This window comes from Rhinoderma darwinii, chromosome 8 (genome assembly GCF_050947455.1).
Source record: "Rhinoderma darwinii isolate aRhiDar2 chromosome 8, aRhiDar2.hap1, whole genome shotgun sequence".
NCBI classification, from domain to species: Eukaryota; Metazoa; Chordata; class Amphibia; order Anura; family Rhinodermatidae; genus Rhinoderma; species Rhinoderma darwinii.
Window position 1 is genome coordinate 70,855,061 of NC_134694.1, and position 22,423 is coordinate 70,877,483.

General features: G+C 43.7%; 1 protein-coding gene across 1 annotated transcript in view; it reads right to left on the bottom strand.

Moving 5' to 3' along the window:
- SLC16A2 (solute carrier family 16 member 2) overlaps positions 1-22,160 on the bottom strand; it is a 214,271-nt gene extending 192,111 nt beyond the window's left edge. The window contains exon 1 of the mRNA XM_075835721.1: positions 21,838-22,160. Coding sequence (XP_075691836.1) covers positions 21,838-22,141 — 304 coding nt within the window. The 5' untranslated portion in view covers positions 22,142-22,160. The remainder of the gene's footprint in view (positions 1-21,837) is intronic.
- Positions 22,161-22,423: the final 263 nt, after the last annotated feature.

Here is a 22,423-nt window from a genome sequence, read left to right on the forward strand (position 1 = left end):
TAATCACATTTTTTTTAAAGTCAGGATTGACAGAAAACAGCAATTTTTCCATTGTTTTTTAGCTAATTTTTTACGGCGTTCACTGTGTGGGTTAAATAATGTAATAGATTTATAGTCGGGGTCGTTACGGACGCGGCGATACCAAATATGCGTAAATTTTTTACTTTATTTTGTTTTTTTAATAGTAAAGCAATTTGTAAGGGGAAAAAGTGTGTTTTTCATTTATTCTTTTTCCCTTTTTTTTAAATTAAACTTTATTCAACTTTTTTTTTAAACTTTTTTACTAGTCCCACTAGGGGACTTTAGTATGCAATTCTCCGATCGCTATTATAATACACTGCAATACTTTTGTATTGCAGTGTATTACTGCCTGTCCGTTTAAAATGGACAGGCATCTGCTAGGTCATGCTAGATGCATGATCTAGGAGGCATTCACTACAGGCAGACCTGGGGGCCTTTATTAGGCCTCCGGCTGCAATCGGAGACACAGACACTCGGCAATGTTATCGCCGGGTGTCGGTGGGATGAGAGGGAGCTCCCTCCCTCTCTCCAAAACCACTCAGATGTGGTTCACGCTATTCAGCACCGCATCTGAGGGGTTAAACGGGTGAGATCGATACTAATATCGATCTCACACGTTAGAGCAGGGATGCCCCCAGCCCTCAGCTACCTCTGGCAACTTAGAGCAGGGAGATTTGACAGCTCCCTGCTCTGCTTACTTATGCCTCATGCACACGACCACATTTTTGTCCACCCGTAAATACGGGTCCTTGGTCACACGTATTCGACCCGTATTGCAGCAGTATTTACAGACCCGTGCCCGTAAATATGGGTCCGGTGTCACCCGTATTTACGGGCAAGTTTTTGGCTGCAAAATTGCACTGCACTAATCGGCAGCCCTTCTCTCTATCAGTGAAGGAAAGAGAGAAGGGACAGCCCTTTCCGTAATAAATGTAAGAGAAATTCATACTTACCCGGCCGTTGTCTTGGTGACGCGTCCCTCTCTTGACATCCAGTCCGACCTCCCTGGATGACGCGGCAGTCCATGTGACCGCTGCAGCCAGTGATTGACCTGTGTGTGATTGGCTGCAGCGGTCACATGGGCTGTAAACGTCATCCCAGGAGGCCGGACTGGAGGAAGAAGCAGGGAGTTCTGGGTAAGTATGAACGTCTTTTTTTTTTTTTTACAGCTTTATCTATATTCTGATCGGTAGCCACTGTCCAGGCTGCTGAAACAGTTGCTGCCGATCGTTTAACTCTTTCAGCACCCTGGACAGTGACTATTTACTGAGGTCACCTAGCAACGCTCCCGTAATTATGGGTGCACACACTTAGTCACCCGTAATTACGGGAGCCCCATAGACTTCTATGGGCTGCCCGTGCCGTAATTACGGCCTGAAATAGGACATGTTCTATCTTTTTCAACGGCACGGGCACCTTCCCGTAAGCATACGGGGAGGTACCATGGCCAATAGAAGTCTATGGGCCCGTAATTACGGGAGTTTTTACGGTCGTGTGCATGGGGCCTAAAGAAGGACATACCATTTCTATACCCCTTTTACAGAGTGCTCTTAAAGGGTTAGTTATCTTCTCCCGCCCGAACATTAGAATCGGACCCATGCACAATAGTCTTCTGGCATTGTACGGTTGCCACGGCTACAGTACCGCCTAGCGTGCAGGAGCAACTCTGGGATGGAACATCAGATGTATAGGGGAAAAGCGTTGCTTCTAGGGGAAAATCTTCCTGCACGCATGGAATCAGATGGAGCCTGTACAGTCGTGCATGGCACAAGCTCCGTGACAAGTAGCAGCACACAAGATACTGCTCATACAGATAACAATAGCAACCAAATCATTCTAATATTTATTCATGCCATGTTGTTTGCCACCTTTTATTCATTTCAGTAGCTTTATTAAGAGTCCAAATGTATGTAGATCTCAAGTAGCAAAGATCATTTTCATGTGCCCATAAAAAGGCAATTAAATCTTACCGTACTTCCAACATCATGGAAACCAGAGACGTGGCCACAATTAAAAATTTGACACAATCTGAATTTTCAATAACCACACAAAGATTCAGATCCCTATTCTGGATTTACCAGTGGCCCAAATCAACATCTGCAGAGAAGTTCTGACCTTCTGGGACGATTGTATTATATATTGGAAAACCTCTGTGTGGTTCTGGTTGGCAGAATCAATCTATAGGACCCGGTTGGGAAAGGGAATTCTGCTCTGCATAATGTTACATAACGTGGCGATTTTGTAATAAGCTTAAATCTCGACACTTGTGCAGCCTCTCCACAGAATTGAGTTGCAAACAGTCAATTGCTCACAATAAGGGTATGTTCACACGGCTTAGCAAAATACGTCTGAAAATACGGAGCTGTTTTCAGGCGAAAATAGCTCCTGATTTTCAGACGCTTGTAGAAACTTGCGTTTTTCTCTGCGTATTTTATGGACGTTATTGGGCCTGTTTTTCAATGGAGTCAATGAAAAACTGCTCCAAAGACGTCCCAAAAAGTGACATGAACTTTTTCGTGGGTGTCTTTTTACGCGCAGTATTTTGACAGCGGCGCGCAAAATAACACCTCGTGGGAACAGAACACCGTAAAACCCATTGAAAGCAACAGGCAGATGTTTGTAGGCGTAATGGAGCCGTTTTTTCAGGCGTAATTCGAGGCGTAAAACAGTGCGTGTGAACATACCCTTAGCCGACTTATGAGCTTTTGTTCACAGTGGGCAACAAAGCCATATCTAAAGGGCATCTATAGAAAAAGTATTGTGTTATATATATATATATATATATATATATATATTGCCCTTTGTGCCTGTACGATAGGCTAAGGCCCCATGCACACAACCGTAGTTTGAATCCACAATTACAGATGAAATTGCGGACCCATTAATTTCTTTAGGCCACGGACACCTTTCCGTATATATACACGGATGTGTGTTCAGGCCGTAGAAACGATCCGCAAAATATAGAACATGTCCTATTCTTGTCCGCAATTGCGGCACGGACTCGCGCACAGAAGTCTATGCGGACGGCTACGCATCTGTATTTGCGGACAGTAAAAACCCTTAGGGAGGATTTACACGAGCGTGTGCGTTTTGCGTGCACAAAAGGCACTTAACAGCTCCGTGTGTCATCCCCATATGATGCGTGGCTGCGTGATGTTCGCGCAGCCGCCATCATGATGACACTCTGTTTGGATGTTTGTAAACAGAAAAGGGGTGCGTGATGCACGAGAAACGCAGAAATATAGGACATGTCGTGAGTTTTACGCAGCGGACACACGCGGCGTAAAAATCACGGACTGTCTGCACGGCCCCATAGACTAACATAGGTCCGTGCGAGGCGCGTGAAAATCACGCGCGTTGCACGGACATGTATCACATTCGTGTAAATCCGCCCTTAGGGTATGTTTCCACACACAGGATACGCTGCAAATTTTCTGCAATAGAAAATCTGCAGCAGAATCTCTAGAAAAACGCTGGTAAATCGGTCACAGAAATCCGCAACAAATAGTGTGTTATTCCTGCTCATATTGCTGCGTTTTTTCCGCAATCTGTTTTACCTGCGGATTTAGTGTCAAACACGTTAAATGGTTTTAGCAAAGTATATGTGCACCTGTGGATTTTCAGCGGTTTTTACTGCGTTTTCCGCTGCCTAAACTGCAACATATATCTGTTGCGCAATTTCTGCTCCCCATTGAAGTCTATGGGCCAAACACGCAGCATCTCCGCACAGAACACGCAGCATAAATTGACATGCTAGGGAATTGAAAAACGCACCGCAGAACACTTTCCGCACGACTTTTGTGCGTTTTTTTTCCCCAAAGCGTGGGCATGAGATTTTGTAAAGCTCATTCACTTTGCTGCTGCTGTAAATGCTGCAGAATTTCAGAACAGAATTCCGTTGTGGAAATTCTGCAGCATTTACACTACGTGGGAAACCAGCCTAAGGGTCTGTTCACATCAGAGTTTCTTTCCATTGAAGGGTTCCATCGAAGCTTTCCGTCTGGGGAACCCCTCAACGGAAAGGCAAACTGAAACCTTAGCTTCCGTTTGCATCACCATTGATTTCAATGGTGACTGATACTTTGCTAATGGTTTCCGTTTGTCACCGTTGTGGAAGGGTTCAGGGTTTTTTTTTACGGAATCAATAGCGCAGTCTACTGCGGTGCCGCAGGGAATTCCAGCCAAAAAAACGCAACAAATTGTTGTGCAGTTTTTCGGCTGGAATGTCCACTGCAGAAAACTGCACATAAAAATATATTTCAGAAGTATAAGATTTATTTCTTCAAAGTTTCTTTTTTTTTGCAGCGAAGTCACAGCAGACGTTGCGTTTATTGCGGCGGGAAAGAAATTTGTTGCAGGTTTTACCTCTCCATTGAATTCAATGTGGAAAAGCCGCAACAAATGAGCAGCGATTATGCAAATACTATTGACATGTTGCGAATTAAAAACCGCACGTCATTGCCTGAGTGTTTTTTCCGCACAGCATTTACGCGTGGATGAGATTTCTTCAAATCTCATCCACTCTGCGGATACCGCATTATGCTGCAGATTTTCCGCAACAAAATCTGTTGCAGGAAATCCGCAGTATTTACGCTACGTGTGAACTCACCCTAATTCGAGATGACATTATGCGTTGTTTTGTCACGCAGTAATTGGCCACACATGATACTACTGGAGAATACACCCTTAGGCCTCATGCACATGACCGTATTTGTGCAGCTGCAATTTATCTGCATTTTTGCAGATAAATTGTGGACCCATTCTTTTCTATGGCCCCATGCACACGACCATGATTTACACGGATTAGTTTGGTGGCCACAAATCCGGACCGGAAAAACTCAGGACAAGTACTGGTGAATTGTTGTGGATCTGCAAATCCGGATGCCCAAAAAGTTTTTTTTGCGGTCCGACAGACCACAACAGACCTGTGGTTTTGCGGACCGCAATACCAATACAGTCATGTGCATGAGGCCTAATACTTCTACTATAAATCAAGAGAAGACAGAATCACACCATTGACAATAGGTGATGGGGACAGCTCCTCCTCACTGCGCAGTGATCTCTGCACAAGTCAAAAGGTTGTTTTCTGACTGAGCTTTCTAATGTTCCTGTGCCTGCAGTCTTTATCTCAACTGCTCTTTGCAGCTCAGGCAAGATGTCTGCCCCCATAATCATGTACAGAAAAAAGAATTGAAATGCAATGAGAAAATTAAAAAAAACAAAAAAAAAAACGATAGGAAAACAAACAATGGGGCAGATTTACTATTGGTGTGGTCATACCTCCCAACCGTCCCGATTCCGGCGGGACAGTCCCGGTTTCTCACTGCTGTCCCGGCCCGTCTTCAAAATGTCCCGCTGGGCGCTGCATCAAAACAGCTGATCGCTGCTGACTGCAGCAGCGATCAGAAGAAGGCAGGAGTCTTGCGACGGTGTTCTCACTGGAATCGATGCCGGCCCGAGAGTGGACCAGTTCTGTCACCTGACCTCTACCGCTCTACGCACAAAGTATAAGGGGCAGTGTCCGGAGCCATCTACAGGCGGGCTGTGTCCGGAGCCATCTACAGGGGGGCTGTGTGTGGCACTATGTACAGGGGGGCTATGTGTGGCACTATCTACAGGGGACTGTGTGTGGCACTTTCTACAGGGGGGCTCTGGTGGATGATTTTTCCATTGACTGGTAGCAGAGTTACACAACTGGAAAAAAATTCCCATCATGTAACTCTGCTACCTGTCAATTGAAAAGTCATCTACCACAGGGTCTCCCTCTTGACTTTCATTGTTCTCAGCCTTTTGGTTTGTCCTGCAGCCGCTGCCACCGTGATGAGCCAAATGTTATACCCAAGATAGGAAAAGTAACATAAAGACGATATAACCGGATCCATAATATCTGTGATATCCAGAGAGTCTAGAGATCCGCAGTGAAAATGCGCATGTGTAATTTGCAGAATGTTCTGGCTGTGATTTGATGTGTTTATGCCGGATATTGGGCGTGGTTAGGGGCGTGGCTTAAAATGTCCCTTTCTTCCGAATTCAAAAGTTGGGAGGTATGGCGTTGTGCCGGAATTCTGGCCTAATGCACCTACTTTTTGGTACAACTCACATTCGACAAGAAGAACAGATGTTTGAGTCTCAACTGACAAGGGGGCGAGCCTTCGTGGGCACGGCTAAAAATGGCCAAAATTTTGACGCAAAAAGGGACTAAAATAAGCGAATTAACATGGTTAGAAATTTTTTATCCAGCATGAGCCACCGTGATAACTTTGGCAAATCTAGTCTAAGGGTATGTTCACAGGCTTAACAATTTCCTAATTTTCAGACATTTTTTAAGCAAACTCGCGTTTTTCGCTGCGTTTTTTTTACGCCCGTTTTTGGAGCGGTTTTTCTATAGCGTCAATGAAAAACGGCTCCAAAAACGGCTCAAGAAGTGACATGCACTGCTTTTTTGCAGGCGTTTGTTTACGCGCCCCTTTTTAAAAAAGGCCGCGTAAAAAAAAAAAAAACGGCCCGTCGGAACAGAACGCTGTATTTCCCATTGAAAACAATGGGCAGATGTTTGGCGGCATTCTGTTTATGGCCCGAAAATAACTTGTGCACATACCCGAATTCTGTTTACATCTGCTTAGGAGGCTCCATTAGGGGCCTCCATCGCAGATCCAGCAGAGTTTACCGGAGACAGTAGCGCAGCATGTGAACACAGCATGTGAACACAGCATGTGAACACAGCATGTGAACACAGCATGTGAACACAGCATGTGAACACAGCCTTAGACCTGCTCCTTCATGGCATGAATGGTTGCAGAGCCTGTATAAAGTGCAAACAATGTATTTTCTTTTGTAGCCATCGTGGAATTGCAAGCTACATTGAAAGTTAGGCATGTCATGCATATAGGCTCAAAGAAAGGCAAGAAAAAAAAAAGAAAAAACGGTCACAAGTTTTATTTGGTAGCATATTTTTGCATTCGGGTATATTCACACATAGCGGTTTAGGTGCAGTTAAAAACCATTATTGCGATGCATCCTTCTATTCTCGGTGCAGCTTGGCCTTCAGGAATGACGCTGCGGTCCATGTGACCGCTGCAGCAGTCACTTGGGATGAAACGTCATCCCAGGAGGCTGGACTGGATGGAGAAGAGAAACGAGTCGCTATGACAATACCCGGGGCAAGTATTAAGCATTTTATTAATTTTGAACCAAAACAAAAGGGTTTTATTCTTTTCTGATTTGCATTTTTTTGTGGTGGGATTGCGACAAAAGCAGTAATTCCACAGCATAAATTGACATGCTGCGGATTTAAAAAAAAAACAAAAAACGCACCGCAGGTCAATTTACGAACAGTTTCTCGGCAGATTTTTTCAGATCTCATCCACTCTGCTGCTACTGTACAGCCTAGTTCGCGTGGAGTTTTTGGACAAGTTTTTTTTTATGCGGAAACCGCATCAGAAAACGCGCCAAAAATGCCTCCTATTGATTTCAATGGGAGGCAGAGAAGTTTTTTTTCCCGTGAGCAGAATAATCATCTCGCGGAAAAAAGCGACATGCCCCATCTTCGGGCCTTTACATATCTGACCTCCCATTGACATCAATGGGAGGCAGAGAAAGCGTATTTCCCTGCGTTTTTGTCCGTGGCGCACCATGGCCGTGGACATGTGTCCAAATAGAAGTTTATGACCGCATAAGGGATACTGCCAAGCTCAGGAGAAATTGCTTAACAATTTTTGGGGTGCTTTATCTCCGGAGTTCGGTGGAAATTAGAAATTCTGAGCTAAAACTAGATATTTGGGAAAATATTTTTTTTTTATATTCATGGCTCAATTTTAATAAATTCTATGAAACACCTGTGGGGTCAAAATGTTCACTGAACACCTAGATGAAGTCCTTGAGGGGTGTAGTTTCCAAAATAGGTTTATTTTCAGGGGTTGCTTCTTCTGGTTCTGCACCTTTACCCCTTCCCGCCCAATCACGTAACTGTACGTGAAAATTGGCGGTGTGTTCCCGCCTTCTCTCGTACAGTTACGTGACGACACGAACCTGTCACCATGTCAGAAGACATGGCGATAACGGGCAGATCGCGGCGGCGAGTGACACAATCAGAGTGGTCCTGTGCCGACGATGGCTGTGAATGGTCATTCAAGACTGAATGACCAATCACAGCATATGTAAACAAAAGACGCAGAATTCTTCTTATCACCGGCTCTGACAAGCTCATTTCTGTCAGAGAGCTTGTGAGTCGGTGTGTGAAGCCCGGTGAGAAACGAAAAGTTAAAGAAAAGTGAATAAAGATCTCTTCTAGATCTCCCCAGAATCCCCAGATCCTCCCAGATCTCTCCTGTCCCAGTAATTAGAGAATAGCCCCCAAATCGCCCACCCATTACCCCAGTGAAATTACTGCGCCATATTACATTAGGCAATAGCCTAAATACCCCCAGATCGCCCCCTCTCTGCCCAACGAGAGAACATTGAGCCGTGTCAGTGACCATACGATCCACACAGATCACCACCATTCACTGTTGCCGTGCCACATACAGTGAGTTTTACGCAGTGATCCGGTCAGTTACATCCCGCTCCTACATTTTTGAGAGCGCCAGCTTTTTCTCTAGTTAATACAAAAAAAAAAATTATCTTCGTCTAGCGAGTCTGATGAGCCCCCCCCCCCCCAGCAGCACAGAAGAGTTGCTGGTTCTGATAGTGAGGCGATATGGATGCCTGCTACGAATTATGCCCCCCAGGTTCCCGACCTCACCGCATCCTTGGGAATCCAAGTGGAGACCACGGGGTTTGGAGAGTTTGATTTTTTTCTAATTTTTTTTCTTCGCTGAATACATAAAATTTAATGGTCAAAATAGACTAATTTATATGCAGAACAATTTCTCGCCCACAATCCCACATCCTACTGTTCCAAAGGCCAAATTTGGACCCCCCCCAAACTCAGAAGCTTTGCAAATTTTGGGGCCGGTTACTGAATATGGGCCTCAAAGAAACCCAGCATTAGGGACTACTGGTCATCGGATGTCCTATATTAAACCCCCATTTATGGCAACATTATGACCAGAAAAAGATTTGAGGTCATCCTCAAATTTCTGCATTACGCAGATAATACCTGCTGCCCACCACCTGGTGATCCAAATTACAACCGTTTATATAAAATAAGGCCGGTCATCAACCATTTGAATTTAAAATTTGTCCAAATTTACACCCCAGTTTTAAGGGAAGGCTCCACTTTCGTCAATGCCTCCCAAATAAAAGGGCCCGGTATGGAATAAAGCTCTATAAGATCTGCGAAAGTTCCACCGGGTACACACATTGTTTACGGATTTATGAGGGAAGGGATTCCAAAATTGATCCCCCAGAGTGCTCCCCTTTCCTTAGTGTCAGCGGAAAAATTGTGTGGGATCTTATACACCCGCTACTTGGCCAGAGATATAATGTCTATATAGACCCCTCTATATAGACCCCTCTCCAAAAGTGCCTTTTGGCCAGAACAACAGTGGCCTGTGGCACAATAAGGGTATGTGCACACGCACTAATTACGGACGTAATTCGGGCGTATTTGCCCTGAATTACGTCCGAAAATAGCGCCTCATTAGCGTTGACAAACATCTGCCCATTGAAAGCAATGGGCAGACGTTTGTCTGTTCACACGAGGCGTAATTTACGCGCCGCTTCTTTGGCCGTAATTGGAGCCGTTATTCATTGACTTCGTTATTCATTGACTCCGTAATTGACGCAGCGTTCAAGCGCCTGCACATGCCGTTACGGCTGAAATTACGGGGATGTTTTCAGGCTGAAACATCCCCGTAATTTCAGCCGTTCCGGACGCCCTCGTGTGAACATACCCTAAAAAATTCTAAGGGCCTCCCCAAAACCCTCCTGGGTCAAACATTGCCAAAAGGAGAAAGCAAAGCAATGTGCAGGGAGAATATGCTGCTAGTGAAATATAGGGACAAGAAAGATGTCCACATTCTATCAAGCATACATAAGGATAGCAGCATCCACGTTCCAGTTCGTGGCTCCAGCACCACAACTGCCAAGCCTGCCTGCGTACTGGATTATAACCGTTTTATGGGTGGGGTGGATCTATCTGATCAGGTCATAAAGCCGTATTGTGCCATGCGGAAAAGTAAGACCTGGTACAAGAAGCTGGCAGTCCACCTCACCCAAATGGCAATGTATAACGCATTTGTGGTGTCCAGATACATAGGCAATACAAATACATTTCTCCAATTTCAGGAGACAATTCAAGGCCCTTTTGTTTGACAACGCAGAAGGTGAGGGCACTTCTTCGCGAGATTACAGTTGCCGTATAATTCCAGGCCAGCACTTTCCCTCAGTAATACCCCCCACTGAGAAGAAAACAAGACCCCAGAAAAGAGGTCGGGTGTGTTCCAAAAAAGGCATTAGGAAAGACACTATCCACCAGTGTGAGACATGCCCCACAAAGCCATGCCTGTGCATCAATGAATGCTTCAAAATTTACCATACCTCCACTAACTTTTAGATTATTTTTATTTATACACCCGTTCATTTTACAAATTGGCCATTCTAAATTAATTTTTGAAAGCCGAGTAATTTTATTTTCATATATTTTTGCCCACTTACTAAAATTTAAAAGAAGCCCAAACGAAACGAAAAATTCCTACTACACCCCTAAATGAATACTAAAGTGGTTTCACGTTATAAGTAGTTACACCAAATTAAAAAATGTTTGAAAGACCCCTAACAAAATTCTCACTATACCCCTAGATGAATAACTTGAAGGGTAGAGTTTTCAAATTAAGGTCAGTTGGAATCACTGAAATAGCATACTTGAGATAAAAATTAAATTTTTATTTGACAGCATCATTTCATATAAATGTAATATTCCTTCAATATATTTTTATAATTTTACGGAGTTTGCCTATTATTATAACTATGACCTGCCATATAAATCTGTTCTATTAATTCTTATAAACGGTTTGGTGATATGGGCATAGTTCTTTATATTTGGAGGTTACTCAATTTACGAGCTGTTCCTGATCAATACGTTATGGGCTTTTTTGTTGTTTTGTTCAGGTTTTTGCACAACCTGTTAAACCCGATACTTCCAGGAAAGCTGACAATATCTTAGGGGATTAGTGATCCTTTACGGTCCATAAAGATGGTGTTGGACACTGCCCTTTTATATATGGTGTAGGGGATTGGTTGTTTTGCGCACATTACGGTTCCTACTTTGCCGGGCAGCTGCCGGAGCTGTAGTGGTGTGCCAACGTCCCTTGGCACGTTAGTCTCCGATATAGAGATTGATGGGGCTAAAGAGACGTTGTATGACCAGTTCCTTTGAAAAAAAGTGACATTATAAAGCCCTGTTCTTTCATCCTGTGAACACGCTCAAGTTCTAAAATTATTCCTCCAGTTCACAAATATGTTGCCCTTCAGTCCAATACAGTTCTAATTTAAATTCTCCCTGCTTTAACTGTTGTTAACAGCTGTGGACTGACACATTTGTTGGTCATCTGCTTTGTTAGCATGACATAGTTACCTACACTGGCAAATGCACTTCTACGGGTTAATATGCTGTGGAAGGCAACCATCACCCAAAAATTATAGATTTAGTAGAAAAATTACCACCTAAATACCATGATTCCAGCTATGAAAACCTAGTGGTACAAACACTCATTAAACCACTAGGTGAATACCTTAGGTGCAGTTTTAAAAATGGGGTCACTTCTAGGGGTGTCAGATCATTCTGCCAGCTAAAATTATGTTCTGAAAAGACAAAAGGGTGCTTCTTTGCTTTGGTGGGCACACTGTGTGGGCATGCAGAAGATTATGGCCTAAGTGGGGGTATTTCTGGACACAGGAGAAACTAGGTAATAAATGTTGAGGTGCGATTCATCCGTTTCATGTACTATGTAGGAACAATACGTCCTAGAAATGACACATTTGTGAAAACAAATTTAAATGTTATTCTTCATGCCAGATTTCCACAAGATTCTGCAAAAACACTATGGGGTTAAAAAAGTGATCACACCCCTAGAAAAATTCCTTGAGGGGTGTAGTTTCCAAAATGGGGTCACTTTTGGGGGTTTCTACTATTTTGGTCCCTCCACCCTGTTGCAAACAAGACATGGCACCGAAAACCATTCCAGCAAGATCTGCTCTCCAAATGGCACTCCTTCCCTTCTGAGCACTGCCGTGGGTCTAAATAGCAGTTTATTACCATATATGAGGTATTGCCATAATTGCTTTACAAGTGTTGGGGTGCTTTTTCTCCTTTATTCCTTGTAAAAATTAAAAAATTCTATGTTTTTTCAGAAAAAAAGTAGATTTTCATCTTCACAGACTAATTTAAATAAATTCAACAAAAAACCTGTGGGGTCAAAATGCTAACTGTACCCCTAGAAAAATTCCTTGAGGGGTGTAGTTTCCAAAATGGGGTCACTTTTGGAGGTTTTCCACGGTTTTGGCACCACAAGACCTCTTCAAACCTGACATGGTGCCTAAAATATATTCTAAAAACGGACGCCCCAAAATCCTCTAGGTGCTCCTTTGCTTCTGAGGCCTGTGCTTCAGTTCATTCGTACACTAGGGCCACATGTGGGATATTTTTAAAAACGCCAGAATCTGGGCAATAAATATTGAGTTGCATTTCTTGGGTAAAACCTTCTGTGTTACAGAATTTTTTTATTACAAATGAATTTTGGCAAAAAAAAAGAAATTTGTAAATTTCACATTTACTTTGCTTTAATTCCTAAGAAACACCTAAGGGATTAAAACACTTTCTGAATGCTGTTTTAAATACTTTGAGGGCTGCAGTTTTAAAAATGGGGTGATTTATTGGGACTTTCGAATATAGAAGGTCCTCAATGCCACTTCAGAACTGAACTGGTCCCTGAAAAAATAGCCTTTTGAATTTTTCTTGAAATTGTGAGAAATTGCTGCGAAAGTTCTAAGCCTTGTAACGTCGTAGAAAAATAAAAGAATGTTCAAAAAAACAATGCAAACAAAGACATATGGGATATGTGAAATAGTAACTATTTTGTATGGTATTACTATCTGTTTTACAAGCAGCTACATTAAAATTTTGAAAAATGCAAATTTTTGCAAGTTTTCTTAATTTTGGTGTTTTTCACAAATAAATATTGAATTTATCGACCACATTTTTTCACTACCATAAAGTACAATATGTAACGACAAAATAATCTCAGAATCACTTGGATAGGTGAAAGTATTTCAGAGTTATTACCACATAATGTGACATGTCAGATTTGAAAAAACGGGGCTGGTCCTGAGGGCCAAAATGAGCTTGGTCCTGAAGGGGTTAAGGCCGGACTCCCATGTAGTGTAAACGCTACAGAATTTCTGCAATGAAATTCTGTGTGGAAATTCTGCAGCATTTACAATAGCAGCAGAGTAAATGAGATTTAGAAAATCTTATGCCCTTGCTGCAGATATAAAAAAAAGAATGCATGCTATACTTACAATCTGCACGGTCATAACGACGCTTTAATCAGTTCTTCTTCCAGGCTGGCCACCTGGGATGACGTTTCTTCCCATGTGACTGCGGCAGCTAATCACTGGCTGCAGCGGTCACATGGACTTCAGCACCATCCGGGGAGGCCGGACTACACGTCAACGAAGGGACGCGTTGCCATGACTACGGCCGGGGTAAGTATAAACTTTTTTTCCCCCCCTAGGGCTGCTTTACACTGCGGAAATTCTGCCCAGACAGCACCAAAATGTAGTGTGGTTTTTTGGACGTTATGTGGTGCGGGTTCTAGGTCGGATACGCTGCGTAGCTTTACCTGTGGGAACGAACCCGGCCTTAAGCCTCTTTAAACATAAAATTGTGCCTGGAAAACATCCTAATAAAAAGAAAGCCATCCCCAAAATCCACAAGGTGCTCCTTCCTTTCTGAGGCCTTTGTTTGAGTCAAGTAGCATACCAGGAATACATAAAGGGATATTTCTGAAAACTGCAGAATCTGGGTAAGGGCCTGTTCACATCACCGTTCATTTCCGATCCGGGGTTCCGTCGGAGGGTTCCGTCGGGTGAACCCCGAAACGGAATGTGAAAGTGACAGCACAGCTTCCGTTTCAGTCACCATTGATCTCAATGGTGACGGAAACCTCGCTAATGCTTTCACTTTTTGCTGTCACATTCCGTTGCGGGGTTCGCCCAACGGACACCTCCGACGGAACCCCGGAACGGAAGCGAACGGTGATATGAGCAGGCCCTTAGAAATATTGAGTTGTGTTTCTGTTAACACTTGCTGTGTTACAGAAATAAATGCAAAAGAAAATAAAATTTGTAAATTTTACCCCCACATTGCTTTAATTCCTGTAAAATACCTAAAGGGTTAAGAAACTTCCTAAATGCTGTTTTGAATATATTGAGGGGTGCAGAAAAAAATGTTGCGCTAAATTTTGATAATTTGAAAAACTAATTGCAAATTTTTCCTAATTTCCTTTATCTTTTTAAAAAATATCTGAAATGTAAACACTATTGCGTCACAGGCGGGCATGGAGTGATGGTGTTTCCCCCCCTCTTTCAAACGGTTTAGAAGCCAACGTCGCTATTGACCGTGGCATCTAAAAGGTTAAATGACTGGGATCAAAGTAATATCCAATCCCAGCCGTTAGAGTGAAGTGTCGGCTGTAACATACAGCCAACATCCACTGATTATGGAGCGGACTCAGCCCCCAAGTCCTCTCAATACTCCCTCTACGCGGCCATGACATACAGTTACATCATAGGAGCTAATGTCTTGCTGGTAGACAAAAAAAGAAAATAATTCTGGTACTTGGAGCGTTCTTACTGGCTCAAAGTATTCAGTAGTACAGTTGTCCATTCACTATGGCAAAAAGAAAATTGGCAGCGGTGACCAAATCTTGCTTCATGCCCACATGAATTCCGAGCAGCTGGGTGCTTACACCTGTTAACGAAGGCATGGAGCCAGGCTGGGACTAACACCACCAGGCTCCATCTGTCCCAGCAGCTTTATGTGTTTTACCTTTAGGGTATGTTCACACACCCTAATTACGGACGTAATTCGGGCGTTTTTGCCCCGAATTACGTCCGAAAATAGCGCCTCAATAGTGCTGACAAACATCTGCCCATTGAAAGCAATGGGCAGACGTTTGTCTGTTCACACGAGGCGTATATTTACGCGCCGCTGTCAAATGACGGAGCGTAAATAGACGCCCGCGTCAAAGAAGTGACCTGTCACTTCTTTGGCCGTAATTGGAGCCGTTATTCATTGACTCCAATGAATAGCAGCGCTAATTACGGCCGTAATGGACGCGGCGTTCAAGCGCCTGCACATGCCGGTACGGCTGAAATTACGGGGATGTTTTCAGGCTAAAACATCCCCGTAATTTCAGCCGTAACGGACGCCCTCGTGTGAACATACCCTTATTGATCTCGGTTAGTAGAGATTGATGCAGGAAGCCAGGGGTGTAGCTAAGTGGGAGGGTACAGACGGGGCCTGTGCCCAAGGCGCAACTAGGAGGGAAGGAAGGGGGGGCGCGCCGGGTCGTACAGGCATAGTTGACAACAGTCAAGAATTTACAGAGATAGTCCCGGACGTTTCCCAGCAACTGCCATTTTTAATTGTATCTGCGTCCTCTGACATAGTATACAATTGTATCTACGTCCAGAGCAGGAAACTATCCGCTCACTGCTCTGCTATTTACTCCTCCTGGAGTGGAATCCCCGCCGGAGCATTCGCATTGGCTGGGTATTCTGCTCCTAGAGGGAGTCCCTGACGTGCCTATCCATATATGGACAGGGACGTCAAGGGCTCCTACTGGAGCAAAATCCCTGGCCAGAGTGTTGCGTATGCTCTGGCCGGCGATTCCGCTCCTACAAAAGCCCCTGACGTCACTATTCATATATGGACAGGAACGTCAGGGGCTCCTCCAGGAGAGGAATACCAGTCAGAGCATCGGCAACATTCTGGCTGGAGATTCCACTTCTAGAGGGAACCTGAATATCTACACGGAGGGGGTGTAGCGCAACATACAGGGGGGGGGGGTGGCAGCACGTTGTGGTAGTGAGCTAGTGGTGATGGGAAGGGTGGCTACTGGGGGAAAAAAATGTGGAAGGCAATGACTACTGAAGTGGAGATACTGCTGTGACTCCCCCATCCAGGTTGCATTGCTTTACTGAGCACTTTTTTGTCCCCTGTTTCTAGTATTTTAAACTTATAAATGAATGAAAAAAGTAAACAGAAGATAAAGTTGATCAATCTGCATGATTTTATGCATGTTTGTGAATCAAACAGTTTTGAAATATCCTGAAGAAATTAGAGGGGTTCATTTCTGCTGATTTGTTCCATTTTTAGTGAATAGCAGAGGGGGTTGGGCATAGCATGGGGCGTGGCTTACCGATCAATGCATCCTACTGCAGACATGGCAGAGGGGGGGGGGGGGGGGGGGGGGGTTTGAGAGCCTCCTGCTGCAGCCAGTTGTCTTACAGCAAGACACAGGATTGTGAGAAAGAGGTGGGAAACAGCTCTGGACCACATATAGAAGAAAACTTTTATACGATTACCAGTATTAAATGTAATTTAAGGAAAACCTGTTACTCTCATTCACAGGATAGCTGATAAATGTATGATCGCAGGGGGCTCCATGCTGGGACCCCGTTCCGATCACCAGAAGCCCCAATAGGACCCCCACCAATTAGGTCTCCTGTTATAGTGGTTTGGTGCAGGTCCCAGAAGTGGAGCCCCAGCTATCATACAGTTATCACATATCCTGTGTATAGGTGATAATTGTCATTTGTAGGGGGAAAGAAAAAAAACTTTAACCCCTTTCCCTCCGCAGCCATTTCTCGGATTTTAATTTTCATTCTTTCCTCCCCACCTTCCAAAAGCCGTAACTTTATTTTTCTGTCAATAAAGCCATATCAGGGATTGATTTTTACAGGACGAGTTGTCGTTTTTCATGGCACCATTTCTTGTACCATATAATGTACTGGGAGACTGAAAAAAAAAATCATTGTGGGGTGGAATGGGGAAAAAAAAAACAGCGATTCCTCCATGGTTTCTTGGGTTTGGTTTTTATGGCATTCACCATGCAACAAAAATTACATGGTTTATCAATATAATTATGGCGATAACAAATTTATATAGTTTTTTTTTTTTAATGTTTTACTACTTTTACAAGGATAAAACGAATTGCTAAAAATAACATTTGTTATGTGTTGCCATATTTTTGCGGGGCGAGCCGTAGTTTTTATGGATACCATTTTGGGCTACAAAATGGTACCAAAATGGCTATTCTATTTTTTGTAGGAGATTAGGTGACTAAAAAACAGCGATTCTGGCTTTTCACATTTTTTTCCTTTACTGCATTCACTGTGTGGGTTAAATAATATTAAACTGTAATAGTTCTAACTTTTACGATCGCGGCATTACTAATTAGGTTTATTTTTTTTTGTACGTGAACTTGAACCAGCGATTTTTGGATCGCTTGCACGATATAACGCAATACTAATGTAGTGCAGTAGATCATGATTCTGACAGGCTCCTATTAATAGGAGTTCAAAGACAGCAGACATGGGGGCCCTCAATAGGTCCCTATGTTGCCATGACAACCCTCGGCACCCCGCGATCGTGTTGCGTGGGGGCTAATATTCTATCAGAGGGGGTCGCCACCCATCTAACGACTTAGATGCCGCAGCCGCTATTGACCTCGGCATCTAAGGGGTTAAATATGTGGGATCCTGCATGTTGCAGTGAAGTGTCGGCTGTTTCAAACAGCCGACACCTGCTTAGCATGTAGTGGGCTCAGACCATGAGCACACTCCATATATCCCCTTGCTGACTATGAACCAAGTACATGTCAAATGTCAGCAAAGGGGTTAATACTGAGAATTATATAAAGTATTTTTCTATGGGTGTTCCAGTAGATCAGGCATTTGGCCCCCTCCTCCTCCTCACAATTCTTTATCTGGATATAAGACAACTGACTGCAACAGGAGCCTCCCCCATCTGCCATGTCTGCAGTAGGACACAGAGATTGGTAAAACTCACCCCCTTGCTAAGCCCACCATTATGTATGACATGTGCTTAGGGCTGTAGAAGAAGCCCTAGAGTGTAAATCGCTGGCTCCTAGACCTATGCAAAATGTGTCCAGCCCTGTTCTAAATAAAACAATTATCTTGGAAACTAATTTCAGATGCACCACTAATGCAAATTTTTCACACATCAAATATCCTATATAGGCAACTGAAAAAATAACCAATTCCCGGAATTCTTAAACATGTTTATAACTAACAGTGAAAACGGTTATTCGCATTGCTATAGTAAAAATTCAAAAAAAAAATAATAAAAACAAAGCCGGTCTGAATATCAGCTCTGGATAAAGAATAAGCCATCATATATAATAATCTATTCATTTTTTTACTAAAACATAAAGTGCTGCTATAAGCAAGTTAATATATGTATAGGCGGATTAATCACCAAATGTCTGGAGATTACAGGTATAGTCACAGGTCCCTAAAACATGAATAGGAATAAGCAGCTCACGTTTCACTTAATACTATAGCATGACAGGGGCAGGGGTGCCCCTTGTACGGCAAATTCTTAGCTAATGGAAGTAAACCATCTGTCTGTTGGATGGCAGATGGTATCACCTCACATCAATAAATAGATTTCTGCTTAATGTGTTCACAGCATAAGACACGGAGCGGGTTACCTATCTGATTAAACAATGCCTCGCTCAGTAGGATGCTTGTGTATAATCCCAGATTACTCGGAGGGTTGCAGGTATGTATGCGCCATGCCTATGTAATAGGAGAATGTACCACGCAGTTGTTTGTTACACCAGTGAATGGGATTTTTATTGACATAATAAATATAAAAGATGCGAACAGCAACTGTGCTTTTGAAAATCTAACGGTACACATTACCCATACACATTAAGATAGCAGTTGCCGACGAACGCCCATCTCCCGCATACGAACGAATGCACGCTACTATGAGAATGCCTGTGTAATCAATGGGGAGAAGAGCACAAGCTACTGCCAGACTTCTTTGGCAGCCGCTTCTCTCCTGCAGGAAGAAAGGATCAGACACGTCAGAATCCAACATGTGCCGTCATGGGGGAAAGTTGGGACACCCCAATACTCATCACAGTCTTCTGTGCTGCTACACAGGCTCCGTGATGTGCATGAAGCCAATTCTATAACAGGACCCCCAACTGCCATATATAATTTATAATACTGGTGTCTTCTTATGCGGCTGAGGGGTTTCTGGGCCCCCTCAGGCTCCAGGGCCCAGGTGCGACTGCTACCTCTGCACCTCCTATAGCTACGCCCCTGATCACACTGTACCTATAATAATGCAGCAGAAAATACTGGGGGCTAAAATATCGATCTATGATAGACAAATCGTGCAAGTACGTCTTCAGTACGGCTTCCATTCTCCCATTCAAATACCAACAGCCGCAACATTTATCTCTTTCTTCAAATATGGGCCTTGACACAATATTGTGACACGTATCAACTCCGGACACCAGCTATTCATGCCAAAACAACGGGCTACTTACACATACGTCTTATAGGCTTTCCTTCATTTTAGGCTGCAACAAATTTCCATGTAATATCTCCAGCGGCACTGCAAAGACCATGAACGTGCCGTACAAATGACATTATTGATTCAAGACTTCTATTGTCCGATTACATTTACCCACCCATGTCTATATCAAAAACTTCTATCATCAACATTAATTATTGGAAGTCAGATTTTATTCTCACGGTTTTTAAAGTGGCAATTTTAAAAAACCGTGAACGTTTCCTTTACAACCGGAGGATGTCGTACAAAAGCACATAAAACACTGCAACCACCTGCTGTAATGAAAGTGGTTAAATACCGGTTTTCCGTTTTCCACACTGGGGGAATAGAAGAGAGAACTTCTCCTTAGAAGAGGACTTCTCTTATAGCCAATTCTTTTTCCATTTAATAAGCGCCAATGAATTGAGAACTCAACTGGCAGGCCTCAGGGGTATTACACATAGAGGCAGAAAGTATATATAGATATATACACTATGTGTAAAGTGAAATCTCTGTGTACAGAGAAACGTCAGGAGTAATAGATAAAGTAGCAAAAAGTGTATAGCTGTGTATATGGAAGGAACAGGCGTATTAAACACGGATATCCAAGTATAGTATATGGTCCATCATGGGTATTTCACAAGTACCTATAAAGTTTGCACTGTACGTACTCATGCGGAGAGTGGATATTGGGGACTAGTGTCTGGGGCAGCACATCTATTAGCGACTACAGGATATACAGTACTTGTTTAGTAACCATTGAAATACAATTCAGTAAGATGTATAGAAATGGACATTACACAAGATATGTTTTATAGTTTAACAAACATTTACAGTGTAATGAAGAATATTACTTACCATAAGACATTTAAACATGGGGGGGGGGGGGGTATGTATGAAGAATAATCTGATATTTACTAAACAAATGACATTCTTCGCTGATTCTATATACAACGTGCACTATCAGGAGACAGAGCTAGACAACCCCGGTCAGGTAACCAGTGCGCCTAGAGGTTTACTATTTGCAGCTATTTCAATTGTATCCACTGGTATTCTATGAAAGGTCTCCTTGCTGACCAGCGAAAGTTGTAAAGTCGTCTCCTGGAGGGTCTAACTGGCTCGCAGGGTCTACACGCTGGGAGTACCAACCTTGTTTATGGGTCTATCGATATACAACGACAACCAGCCTGACTTGCTATATGTCCCCTTATCTTAAACTAGGCTATTAAAACTGGTCCAGTACCCATATAGACCTGTTCTATATCTTATAGCAGTGGCCTGAACCTTTATCTCTTCCCTGCTGTGAAACTACAACTCCCAACATTCCTTACTTTGCCATTTTTAGAAATATGGCATTTTATTAGTCTGCATTCTTAATAAAAAAAATAGTTTTAAAACCATAATGCAGAAACTTGTTGGAACAACCCGTCACCATAAACCCGTAGCAGTAGCCCCTGTGCCTTTCTAGCAGTTGTGAAACTACAACCCCCAACATGTACTGCCAGCTGACTCATTACTTCCACTCATACAAAATTGATTTTCGTTTTTTTTTTAACGGTTTTATTTCTGTCCTTTGCCCAAATTACTTGCAATGCCCGCCAACCCTTCAAAAACATGACGAACTAAGATGGTTGATTATCCTGTCCGTGCCTGCTCACTTGGTCTCAATGTAAATAAATAGTTTACGACAAATACGATATCCATAACCATACCTAAAACTGGCTACAATTAATAAAACCGTTGGGGCCGGTAATTCCCCTAAGTGTGGCGTGTGCCAGATGCTCCGGTATGTGTATGCAATATTATATATGAAGCGTGATACATTGATTCAGGAGATTTTATAATAAATATATATATATACATATACACACACACACACTTGTGGTCAGTATATGAGACATCATAGATTGCACCGTGTTATGACAGGACTGGGAGCCTCCTTCTATAGAACATGTGCAGGTCGTTATGCAAATGTCAGGTATAGCGCACAAGTTCTACTATACTTGAAGCGAGGAGGCCGATACTTTATACCCAAGTACTAGGGGCACTAGAGTGGCACAGTAGGTAGTACACGCCTGCCCGGCTTGCGAACACAGCCCGGCTGAGAGAACAGAGAACGTGTGTGCGCCGCGGACGGAGTGATGAGTCCCCGGGGACACCGCACTGACACTACACGTGGAGGAGGAGGCGGCGGCTGTCACATGCGAGTGTGAGGGAAGTTATGAGAGTGTACAGGACGGGTGTGAGGGGAGGAGGATGGGAGCAGTAGTATCGGTTACCTGTCTTGAAGTCCATGCTGTGCCGCTCGCTATCGTCCATTTCTTCCTGCAGAATAACGTACAGCATCCCGAATGAGTTGTGGATGCCGAAGATGGAGCCGCTGCACCAGGTGGCCGCCAGCGCCACCACCCAGCCGAAACCCCCCTCAGGGACTCTGATCCGCATTTCTTCCTCCTGGTCGCCATGTGAAGGCACCTCGGCAGGCATCGGCACCCCTTCCGGGGTTCCCCCGAGCAGGCTGTCCCGCATCCCCTGCTCTTCCCCCGGTGGCAGGTTCTCGTCCTCCTCCGTCTCTTCTTCCATCGTCTGGCTATCCTCCTCCTCCTTCTCCCCACTATTCCCTCCCAGATCCCTGCCTCCGCCCATCGCTTCCCTCCATGCCCCGGTCTACCTGCTCCGGCAGACTGCACGGTGCGGCACAAAGCTCCGCCGAGCTCCTTACCTCAACTCACCTTTCCTAAATACTATACCTCCACTTACCTACAGTATAGCAAATATACCTCACCTATACCGCTAGCACTATACCTCATCTATACTGTAATGTACCTTACTTATACCTCACTCTACCTATAGTACACTTTACCT